This window comes from Glandiceps talaboti, chromosome 13, assembly GCF_964340395.1.
Source record: "Glandiceps talaboti chromosome 13, keGlaTala1.1, whole genome shotgun sequence".
Classification (NCBI taxonomy): domain Eukaryota; kingdom Metazoa; phylum Hemichordata; class Enteropneusta; family Spengelidae; genus Glandiceps; species Glandiceps talaboti.
In genome coordinates, this window is record NC_135561.1 from 7,736,232 (window position 1) to 7,749,030 (window position 12,799).

The following is a 12,799-nucleotide window of genomic DNA, read 5'->3' on the forward strand; positions in this document are numbered from 1 at the left end:
AGACACTTACTAAATGTACTATAATATAATGTAAATGTTAAATGTAGCCAGTGTGTGTGTGTGTGTGTGTGTGTGTATGTATGTATGTATGTATGTATGTATGTATGTATGTATGTATGTATGTATGTATGTATGTATGTATGTATGTATGTATGTATGTATGTGTCTGTCTGTCTGTCTGTCTGTCTGTCTGTCTGTCTGTCTGTCTGTCTGTCTGTCTGTCTGTCTGTCTGTCTGTCTATCTGTCTGTCTGTCTGTCTGGCTGTCTGGCTACCTAACTACCTAGGTGTGCGCGTTTGTGAATGTTTGCTGATTGACTTGCCAATCTATAGATAGTTTGAACACATATATGTTTTTCTATTTTTTTCTCTCTCTTTGCACCACGACTTGCACCCTGACAATTGCAGGTTTCCTCTGTACTGAAGATCAGTACGCCCGTGGAAATTATGGTCTTTGGGATCAGTTAGAAGCTTTGAAATGGGTGCAGGAAAATATCAAATACTTTGGAGGCAACAATAAACGAGTTACAATATTTGGTGGTGGCACTGGTGGCGCTAGTGTTGGACTGCTTATACTAAGTCCATACAGTGAAGGTATGACGTCACAGTGAGCTACAAATCTCACATAGATCATATTTTTGAATATCGTGAAATAAGTGGTTCCAGTTACCCGACTCCACGTCTAGTTTTTCCCCACCGACTCTAAACTTCTTCTTTTTTAACGTATTCGAGAAAAAAATTAATAAAATCACGTAAATTGTGAAGTCTCGCGAGAAAAAAGTGTATGCGGAAACTGACATCAACTTGAAAAGACAACATAAAACTGTTCTTCCAATCTGATGAAAAGAAACCGATAACACAAAGATCATATGGAAAACAAAGGAAAACATAACTACCTGAACTAGACACTCACACATGAAAAAAAAATCAAAACAAAAAATCTACATACCCATCTATTCTAAAATTAAGCGTAATTGGAACCATTCAATTTTTGTAGGCCTCAGTGGGTATCTTCTATAATCATGATACTAAGTACTAGTATATCACAGCTGACCAACAGGTGACATATTGTTCTAGGATCCAGAAATAATTGTCCATTATGAATACTTCAAATGATAACTTCAGCGCTAGGTGGCGTACTTCAAGTTTTTCCATAGTGTATGTACGTGACACAAAGAGACAATTATAAACAGTCCATATTTGGATTTCTGGTACTTAAAGTATTTGGATTTTATACTTGCAGGTTTATTCAAACGAGCAATTCTTCAGAGTGGAACAGCCGTTTCACCGTTCGCTGTTATACCTGCTAGTTACAGTCCAAACGTGTTTGCTAAGCAACTAGGGGCATACTATAATTGTCCGGTCACTTACTCTTCCTACGAATTGGTCAACTGTCTCAGATCTCTGCCCTTTTCAAGCATATATACTGTGCCACTCGCGGTAAGTATTTTCTAGCAAAAACACTGTTGCAGATATAGCTTTTAAACAGAAAGACTTGTCGTTGTGGGCGCTCTTCTACTTAGGATTCAGAATTTACTGATAAGAGAGAGATGATTTGGTATTGCGGTTCTACTTGCAATGTAAATGTCTGTCTGTCTGTCTGTTGTCCGTCTGACGGTCTGTCTGTCTGTCTGTCTGTCTGTCTGTCTGTCTGTCTGTCTGTCGATCATACCACTTAGAGTTTTTTGTCATACATTGAAAAGTGTCCCAGGTTTACGAAGCGATTGCAATAATAATAGTATAGCGTAAAATTTTTTCTAGTTTATGAAATAATCTACATCGTACCATTTTAAGTTCGTTGCAGTCATCGTAAAGTGTTTCCTCTCCTACATACAACACTGCTGTGAAACAGAATGAATAAATGTAATCTTGCTATGCTATTACTTACCGGTATAATTTTACCATCGTAGGGGGCGCCAGACACCGGTCCCTGGGCACCAGTAGTTGATGGACCGGGAAGTGGGAGATTTCTACATGCATATCCTTTGGATTTACTAAAGGATGGATTCTTTCGGGAAGTTGATATCATAAATGGTGTCGTCAAGGATGAAAAATCACATGAATTATGTAAGTGAATGATGTGCCTATATACAAAAGAAAGAAATTAAGTTTTAGAAAAAAATAAGAAAACAAAAATATGATAAACCTCTTTCAATTAGGCTTGCTGGTCCAAGACTTCGCTGGTTTTCATAATTATTGTAATGTGTATGGCTTTATTATCAAGATATGGGATTAAAACCAGAACTCAATTAACATATCAGGTCACAGCTAGAACAATTCAGGCATTTGAAAATAGGCTTGATCAACTATGGAAGGATCAACCCTTTAGATTTTTGGCTTTTACGGAGAATAAACCTACTCCTAGAAAGAACCAAATAGAGCTGACATTAAATGCCCAGCAAGGCCTCAGTACAGTCAGAAGAGAACCTGTAAGTACCTGTAAGTATATATACAAAGTTTTGACTACATACCATGATCCAATACCGTACTAGAATATTACAATAGTAACCAGTTGACCTGAAACAATGTCGTCTGGCCTGTCTCGACAAATATCTTAAACGACGGTCTGTTTCAGGTTAGCTGACTTCTATTGTAATTAGAATGTTTTATATATGTATGGTAGAATTATAACAATGGTGTGTAAATCATTAATTTCAATCGAGGAAAAAGACATACCACTACTTGATCATCTTAAATATGTTCCTTATTCTCTTACACAGTGGATATTCCAGGCGTACAATATGGAGTCCAACCGGATTACTTTGTACAGGGTGTACGCAGTGAAGTGGAAAGTCGATACTATTATGGAGCTGATGTCTTAGCAAATGTATCATTATACGAGTATACCAACTGGAGTGCTCCAATGGATCCGCTGTCTATTCGACAGGAATATATAGACGTAAGTGGTCAGTTACTTTCAGGGGTTAAAGTTCAAGACAGGGTGTTTTATTAGTTTTGTATGAAAAAATTTACGCACGTTTTTCTACAAACTATAAACGTCCTTTATGGTCGTAAAGTTAATATAAACTCTGATCTGCCACTAGAAATGTAAAATTTAATTTGTATTTAGTTGCTAGAGTATTTTATTTCTTACATGTGTCATTAATTAAATGTGACTAGCGAGAACTGTGTTTGGAAGGCTTCACCAAACTAGAATTCTTGATGTAAACATCTTTCTTTACTATCAAATAAATGACAGTAGAACTCCACAGCGATAGATATACCCTACACTTTTTTTTATAGCTGCCCCTTTAAAAGAAGCCCGACTTGTTTCAAACACAGAAAACATACGTGGGAAGAAGCAAAATTCTTTCTCATCACGATTTCGTAATAAAATTGTCTGATGAGACAACCAACAACACGTCATCACACCATGACAGAAACCTATGTAGCACACATAACACTGCTACTGCAATTAACTGAAATAAATCACTCTAGACTGTAGATATCAGTTCGAAGCGAAGACGTGTGTACTTTTGAAATTATCACAAGATACAAAAGTCGAGTTTATCATGTTGTGTCATGAAGCACTGAGTTATTCATCTACTTACCAGCTCAAATTATTTAATATGTTGAAGTCAGTTTTACGAAGCTCGTGTGTGTGTGTGTGTGGGGTGGGGGGTGGGGGGGTGGGTGGGTGGGTGGGTGGGTGTAAAGTTTTAGGTGTGCTAGCTTGTCTAGAAATGTTTCGCATATTCTTTTACAAATATTAGACACGTGATCATCACCCCCTCCCCGGCAATCACCCCCACCGACACAGCACCCTATAATTCAATCTTTGTGATTTCGTCAACAGTTGCTAACCGACAGGGACTATGTAGCACCTATGATACAAACCAATCGCTACCACGCCCGATCAGAAGGCAATGTATTCATGTACACATTCAATCACCGTGCGAATCGATCCATGTTCCCGGCCTGGATGGGTAAGAAATAGTCAGACAACTAATAATAGAAAATTATTTTCTATGTGGTTAGCTGAGTGTAAACCCGTGCCATAGTGCGCTGCATACCTAGGCACATTTCGTTGCTTCTGATAGGGAGGAGTGCATTACATCAAATTGTCGTAAAACCACATACCTCGTTACGGCACCGTCCGCGCCAGACACACTTATCGCTATTGTTCGTGACTGCACCTGGAAGGCCCAACATAGCATAGACGTGATTGACAGCAAAGCACTGTGATTTCATTAATTGCTTCTCCACTCATCATATTCATTTCTTGGGCATGAGTATTTTATCTTTAATATCACGGTGTAACGACATTCTATTACAATAGTGTTTACACTATTACTAATAAATTGTGCTTGAAAACATGCAAACACTTGAAGTTAATCGGATCATATAGCGTGGACGTTTAGTATGTGACATTTTCGTAACTAGTATTATTAATATTTCATTTTTAGTTATGCCTCTAATTTAGAAATTACCCCATCGAAGATTTTAAAATGACAACACTAAAATACATGTTCAGGAATGTGAATATAGCCACACAGCGAGAAGTGTGTGACCTTTTGCATAGAAATCGAAAGTACGACTCAGCCTAGAATTCTTTAGTGTTCCGAGTATCACTCCAATAACACCATTGTCATTCAACTGTAGACAACCAAGTTGTCCAGCTTTACCACATCACAACAAACTTTTGACACACAGTTAAAATATCTTTAGAGACAGTTTGAACAACGGCTCACAGCCTCTCCCCTCCCCCCCCACCTCCGAATAAACTTCACTTGCTCGGGAATATCTATTTAGTCCGGAGGACGGGTCCCATAGAAGTAGTTCACAACACTTCTCCATTGATGTCTTACCAGCATCACTTTTTCAAGTTCAGCAATAGTTATCCCGAGTTCAGAGACAAGTAGTGTCGAGTACGTCAGCTTTGAACTTCCTGGCTTCCTCCTTCTATGCTTTGGTTGCCAAGTAACCAGATCCTCGACTACTTCTTTGCTTCTGTAACAATGACCGGCATATTGGACCCGTCTTCGGCTGATCGTCTCTGAGATCTTTGGTGTTTCCATTTGCAAGTCTTTATTTGTCATATGTTGTGACCAAGAAATGTTGAGTTGTTCGGGATTAATATGTTATGCGGAATATCCGGAATATCCCGGATGTAACTGAAGCAATGACTCGATGGTATGTGCTTATTTAGGAATGTAAAATTCAATAGTAAAGGGTTGTATGCATATATGAAAATGGAGAACAGCCAAGGTTTTAATTGTGGAGTAATGTTTGCCTACATGTAGCCTCGAAGGACTAGTGCTACCAATATATTTGCTATCTTAACTGATGATTTTGATTTTGAGTGTCGCTCATAATCAAAATTTCAGGACAGCAAATAGTGTAGTAGCGCTAGTCTTTCGAGCCTCCAGGATCATTCAACACACTCACTGAGTTTGGTATTCCAAGTAAATTGCTTGTTAATAATTTGAAATTTTCGAACCAATACAATCAGAAATGTTAGTGGTTTCTAAAAAGTCTAGGAAAACAAATAGAGGAATAGTAAAATGTACTCTTGTTTCAATGGTCACGGTGATAGCAGTGTAAATACGTCACATCTTGTATGGACAGGAGGTTCAATTTTTGAACATATCGTTCTAACTACGTGTATAGGCATATGTTCTCTAGTAATTTTAGCCTGAATAAGCTTATCATCTTTCGAGGTCGTGCCAATAATACTTTTAAAATAACTGCCTAGATTTGACATGTAGGCATCCAAGGTGACCTTGGCAGAATATTATTACTCATGATTCTTCTAAAATATCTAGAACATTTTAGTTTTTGAAGTTCAAGTGCTCTTGACACTGAAATCTTTAAACCTACCACTTTACATACTGTTTCAACAGGAAGGATTGATTGATTCACAGACTGTGTAGATAATTTTAGCGAAGTAAAACTCTGACCTACAAACATCATGACTAGCTTAACTGTAATGACACCATTCCCATGACCTTTAACGTGACGAAGTTCAAGGCACTAAAAATAGTTGCATCAATGACCTCTGCAGTTGGCATAAGAAATCATGGTCGGGTCCATAAACATAATATGGAAGCCACAGTGGTCTCAGTCTACAGGAGAGATTGACTACCGTGTCTTCAGAGTCTCTTGTGATACTCGGAAAAAAGAGAACTAGATTCATGACAAGGTTCCTATTGACTTGTTTACAGTCACTGTTATTTGTCATGTGCACTGCTGGGAGAAAAGGTACATTATTCATAAATGAAAAACGTGGCAAGTTTTCAGTTGAATTCTATTAGATATTTTTCCCCGTTTCATCCATAACAAGTCTAAATCTGTGATACATGTCTTACCACACTCTCGTATATATACTACGTGTGGAATGTGTTGAAGGTCCTGGCATTTCCTTCACCTTGTCTCAGTAAAGACGATAACCCTCTGTAACCTTTACATAAGACTATCATTTAGCATCCACAGAAACAATTTGATCGTGACTTCAGCTATTAAAACCCATGATTGTGTAAAAAGAACCATAATAGATGTATCAGGTTTACAGGCAAGATATTTGATATGTAGTGAGTCACTGCGGAATTGCACGGCCAACGCGATTATGATCAATCACGGCCATAAAGAAGTGTTCCTCGTGCCAAGTGGACGGATCATGTCATATATTTTAGGACAGGAAAACAACAAAACGTCCTGGGGGTACAGTAGCTAAGTACCACAAGTAGACAACATAGACGAGTCAAATTGATGACGATTTATATTACCCTTCTTGGCTCTCTCATCCTATAAAACAGTATGGTACATGATACGACAGCAGGAAAGCAAGCTAAGATAGACACAACCTAAAACCTTTGTTGCCAACGTATTGATTTTAACTTTGAAGAAAGTACCAGTGGCCATATGGATGAGAACTGAATATTTATTTTGGATCTTTGATTATTTAATAAAATTAATTTACCATGCTTACATACTTGCCAAAATAATGTGAAACAACATATACTAAATCTGTAACTCAATAAATTGCAGAAGATTAAAATGTCAAAATTGTTTGTTATTATACGTTATTGTTTTATCTTGTTAATGTAACTGAGTTACAAACAAAGACTTAATAATCTGTGTTGTTTCAAGCAGGAAGATATGGCAAAGTTGTTTCATTATTTAAAAATTCAAAACACATGCCTAGGTGTCATCCGTATGGACATTTTCTGTAAGAACACTCACAGTAGGGTGGCATCTCTGATAGCAAGTTTTCCACAAGTGACTGCACATTCAACCTCATTCTCATTTACACTATCTTGATTACAGATTGGTTGTATCCACACAACCAAGGCAATGTAATGTTATCTACCAGTACTTCTATGTGTAATTAATCTAACACATGCAACAACAAAAACAACACGCTGTGAATATCTTTTGATAGTTTGTCTCTAGCTTGATTTCCATAGTGGTATCTCAGACCAAAGTGTAACTAAATGGGTACACGGACTCGCCCATCACCAAGGCAGTACAACCATTGACAGACAATCTGTGACAAACAAGGAAAGTAAACAACTGAATTGGATTAATTGCAATTTGCACAGCGTGTTGTAAGTACAGAGACAATTGTTACATTCCATCATTTGATAAGAACAGTTTTATGGCCTTATAACAGAATAGTTCACACTCACACAATAATTTCAAGTTGCCCAGCATTTCATGTACATACAAAGAGGCCATAAAACTGTTCTGATGAAGCCACTCCTTTGTCTCTATACTTCAAACAGGCTGTGCCAAATTTTATTACTCCAATTTAGCAGTCTACTTTCCCTGTTTGGAACACATCCCGCTTGTAAATGCATGCCTGTCGCCGGTTGTAATTTACACATCGTCTCGTGATGTTTAGTAACAGACCGGGAATTATTAACCAAACTTCCCGGGGGCAGTATCATATAATACAGCAATCATTTTAATGATGTCCGCTAATATTATAATAAGTTGTTGGCACTGGTCCGAAAAGACGCCATGGTACGGCATAGTACGTATGTGATGTATGTTACTGGTGTAGACTTGTACATCATGAAAGCGTGGTATTTTTATTCCACCTCGTGATCTTTTGATAGGAACAAATAACTAGATAGATGGATGGATGGATGGATGGATGGATGGATAGATAGATAGATGGATAGATAGATAGATAGACAGACAGATAGATAGATAGATAGATAGATAGATAGATAGATAGATAGATAGATAGATGGATGGATGGATGCGTGGATAGATAGATAGATAGGTAGGTAGGTAGATAGATAGACAGACAGACAGACAGACAGACAGACAGACAGACAGACAGACAGACAGACAGACAGACAGACCGACGGACCGACCGACGAACGGACGGACGGACGGACGGACAGACAGACAGACAGACAGACAGACAGACAGACAGACAGACAGACAGACAGACAGACAGACAGACAGATCGTCACATTCACGAAGATGAACCCAGACTGACTTTGATTGTCATTTTGTTCAACATAGGTGTTCCGCATGGCAGTGAAGTACCCTATGTCTTTGGTGAGCCGTTCAACACAGCTTTCAAAACACAGAACTGGACTAATACTGACCGTGCGATGAGTGATCGTATTATGACAATGTGGGCCAACTTTGCCAAATATGGGTATGTTTAGTTCTAAGATTACATTTGGTTGTTATTTATTTTCTGTGTGTATAAAGAAACTATCAAAGGTGTCACCGGCATTGGCTACGATGTGGCCATCGATGGTTTTATATAACCAATAAAACTTAGTTTGACAAACTTATTTTGTTGTAGAGACTGAAGTAGCTAAGTAGTTGACTTGATTGAGAATACATGTATCCAAAATGATAATGTCTTACAGGTTGTATTCTTCAGTAAAGTAAAGTAAAATTATTTTCTTAAAAATCGGAACTTCTGTCAACTATGGACGATATTATTTTCAAAACTCTTTGTGGAACGACAGACACTATTTGAGGAAAAGGAAACGATTTGAACGATTTTAGATATAACACACTATGGTTTTGAGTGTTCCAATTCATAATCAGAATTATGAACCACGTGATGCAAAATACTATGGGAACCTGTCTACACATATTAAAGGGGCACATGCTGACTTTAAACATTCTTTGACTCATTTTTGCTGTGTACATAAAATGTATACTCGCAGTATCCTACTTACTGAAACATACTTAACCATGACTTGCAATTGATTAAACCACAGACAAAACTCAAACCTGGCATTAAGAGATAACTTATAAACAATCCAATGACGTAATTTATCATACGTATCAAAAATGACGATGAAATCCCTACTATGCGATCAACTGATCTAACAATGTCAGTAATGTCATAGAAAGTATGCATTGGCATTAATATTATTTACACTAGAATGGTTTATTCAATTCAGATTTTATGAAAGTATTTCATTTGAGTAAAAAAGCTTATTAGATACTCAGCTTGAGTCCTTTTACAAAAAAAATGTAATATTAAAACTGCTATATTCCTATTTATGCAGAAATCCGACTCCAGTGCCAGGATCTGTTCACGAACCTCCCAAATACCAGGAGCCAGCCTACCCAGCACAACCATGGGACTACGTCGATATAGAATGGTTTCCTTATATTACTCAGTATAACGAATCTTATTTGCATATCCATTTAAATTCAACCTCGATAGAGAAAGAGTACAGAAACAGGAAATCAGCGTTCTGGAATGTCATGATGCCAAATCTCGTTCCCGCCTCAACTGCCGTCATAAAACAGCCTGATTACTATTGGTCATCCAGCTCCGCTCTTGCGATTAGTCGATTTAGCAGTGTTTGTTTGTTGTGTTCGATTCTTTATCTACTCACCTAAATTAATAATAAGGCAATCATGGGAGAGGTAAAAGCAGATAGAAAGAGACTCTTTAAGCTTATGGATTTTATTTTTATCTTTAAAGTTTGTCATTTTTATTAACATTTATGAGAGACATCGATCCATCATGTTGACAATTTTTTTACGTTTGACCGCAGCAGCTTGAACCAGTAGTCTGACATGATAAGGCTCATATATTTTGCATAATGGCTGACGATAAAGTGACATCAATGGTATTATTACTTCTTAGCTTCAATTAGGACACCGTATAATCATAATCAGAGGTTCAAGACTGCAATTAGGGCTGAGTAACTTTTAACCTTTTAGCAATGTATTTTGTTTCAGCTGTTATCCACACTAATTGTGAATGGTAATATACCAGATTTAGTTATATGTCAGAAAACTTTAAATTTAGCATTGAATTGTCTCGCCAAAATCCTTGTCTGAGGTATCTTATTAGTAATCACCAACACGCACAGTTTGCGAAGAAGCCACTGACAAAGAAAATACATCTTCCTTGTCTGTGGTTTAACATACACACTCCAAACCTGTCTATACTTTAATTATGCAAACATTTAAAAAAAAATGTTTCTCTCCGACATGACTTCAAAAAATGTGTAGGTAGGCAGGATTTTTTTTTTCAATTTTTTTTTTTGGGGGGGAGGGGGGAATTGCTTCGACTCAGACAAAATACTCATTGGTCACAGTACTTCCAGTGATAGTTTGATGAGATTGAAAAGAAGTAAATGATCAATTATAAATGAAGTACTAGGTGAACACTATGTAGACTCTACTGCATAAATTCAGCTCACATTTTTGAGATTTCTCTGGAATTGGATTTTGATAAAGAACTGACTAAAGATACTTTGGCAATGAAATTTACACAGAAATAGAAGTAAATTCGCACCATTTCACCTGTTTTTAATGTGCAAAAAAAAATGTTTAGGGTAGGCGGCTTAAACCGTGGGGTTGGTCGCGGATTACAGGAAACTCATTTTTACTTGGTCTTAGGCGGTGCTTAACGAGTCAAAAGCAAATTATCAAAAAGCGAATTCCTTTGTAGTGTATGCATGGTTAGTGTATTCTATTGCTATTTACATTCAGTTGCATTTGTGTGTAAAGATGGATGTAGTCTTTCAGTGTTTATTTTTCGTCGCTTTTGGAATTTAAAGTGTTCAGCAAAGTGCTAAGACGCTACTGAGTTATTCTAATGATGATAACCAAGAAGCTGTAAATATAGTATTTTTGGACCAAACCCGGTCATACTTCACACAATAAAGAACATATATGACGTGATCAGTTATATTGATGAATTGTGTATAATACTATATGACTAAATATAGATATGATAGAGGCATGATATGCTTATTTCTGTGTTATCTGTAAAACGTATCTTTCCATTAGCACTTGATTTCTACGAGTTTAATTTATAGTATTTAGTTCTATATTTGTGAGCCTCTGCTAGACCTCGGATGTTCTTCCGATAGAATACGACACACGACCGAACATTGCTATCGATGATGGAACAAGCCCTCACTGCGAACTTCGTTCGCTTATAGTATCGAAAGAAAGCCCGAACGTCTAGCATCAAGACTAACTGTGTTATTGCAAGAAAGTTACTTTTTTATTCTGAATATACGTACCATTAATTCATAATTTATTTTTTTTCTTCAATTTTTTTTTCTTCTTCAAAAATCTGACGTTGATCGATCGTTTTTCGGTGAGGGAAAACTAATCATCGGTTATAGTCAATTTACCTTCTGCTGTCATGGTTTATTTTTGGTGACACTATCAAATAAGGTCTGTGGTTCAAGTAGATTTTCAAAATTATCTCAAAATGTTATATAAATGTCAAGGGCATATAACGTAGATGTTTTGAGTAGTCTAAATCCTTTATGTCTCACTGCAGTCAGTAGATATATATCTTTAAAATTTTATAGCCTATAGCTTGAGGTTCCACTTTCAATATGGCGATGATAAGGTGATGAAAGATGTGGGAGTGGTTTGTGACAGTGGTGTAATTTTTTTGCGACTCTAGATAGAAATAAACTAATAATCATTTTACAGACGTTTTCGCATTGATTTCATTTTTAAAAAAAAGTTTTTATTCTTATTCTTTATTTTTCTTGAAACTTTGTAGAATTCGATAAGAGCTAACCTAGTATCTATACGCGCTACGATCAGAGAGAGAGAGAGAGAGAGAGAGAGAGAGAGAGAGAGAGAGAGAGAGAGAGAGAGAGAGAGAGAGAGAGAGAGAGAGAGAGAGAGAGAGAGAGAGAGAGAGAGAGATCCTATAAAACGACTACACGTATTATACTTTATAGTAACTATACTAGATATTAGTGCGATTTCTTTCCAACTTGGAGCCATTTATAGGACCCATCTCACTTTTGTTCAGAACCAGCTTTTTCTCTGGCTTTACCCGTCAAATCCCTCACATTTGAAGTTTAATCGTGTAATGATTTGAACTGAGCATATAGTTTCTTGTTCCTTCACCGGTTGTGTAAATACTTATCGGTCAGGGGCAAGATGAATTGGCTAGTCAAACTATCTATAATGTACATAAAGATGTGTGGCTGTCACGCTAACTAAAAACGGACTCCGTTAAATTTACTCTTGGACTGTAATCAGACACTGCACTGTGCTGATAAACACAATATCACTGTCAAGGATATTAGTATGACAAGAATTCAGGCATGTAACACTCGTACAAAATATTTCACCAACGCTTAACATTAGAGGATTAAAGTGTTTTGTTGAACTGAAGTGTTAGCTGTTACTTGCCTTTATTTCAGTATGTATGTCATCTTTATTTGCTTTGTTTTGTGTATTTTTGTTGTGGTAGGGCGGGGGGTGGGGGTAGGGGAATGGGTGGGTGTTCATGTTTATGTGAAGGGTAACTTGTTTTATTTAGTCAACCTTAGCCCATTGCAAACACCATACACATTCACTGGAAATAGTCCGAAGTT

The 12,799-nt window shown here is 37.1% G+C and overlaps 1 protein-coding gene across 1 annotated transcript in view; it reads left to right on the plus strand.

Annotated features, from left to right (window-relative positions):
- Positions 1-9,830, plus strand: part of LOC144445024 (acetylcholinesterase-like) — a 12,103-nt gene extending 2,273 nt beyond the window's left edge. Inside the window, exons 3-9 of the mRNA XM_078134576.1 lie at positions 408-593; positions 1,243-1,439; positions 1,910-2,066; positions 2,720-2,898; positions 3,796-3,925; positions 8,478-8,616; positions 9,491-9,830. Of these exons, the coding sequence (XP_077990702.1) occupies positions 408-593; positions 1,243-1,439; positions 1,910-2,066; positions 2,720-2,898; positions 3,796-3,925; positions 8,478-8,616; positions 9,491-9,830 (1,328 nt within the window). The remainder of the gene's footprint in view (positions 1-407; positions 594-1,242; positions 1,440-1,909; positions 2,067-2,719; positions 2,899-3,795; positions 3,926-8,477; positions 8,617-9,490) is intronic.
- The last annotated feature ends 2,969 nt before the right edge of the window (positions 9,831-12,799 follow it).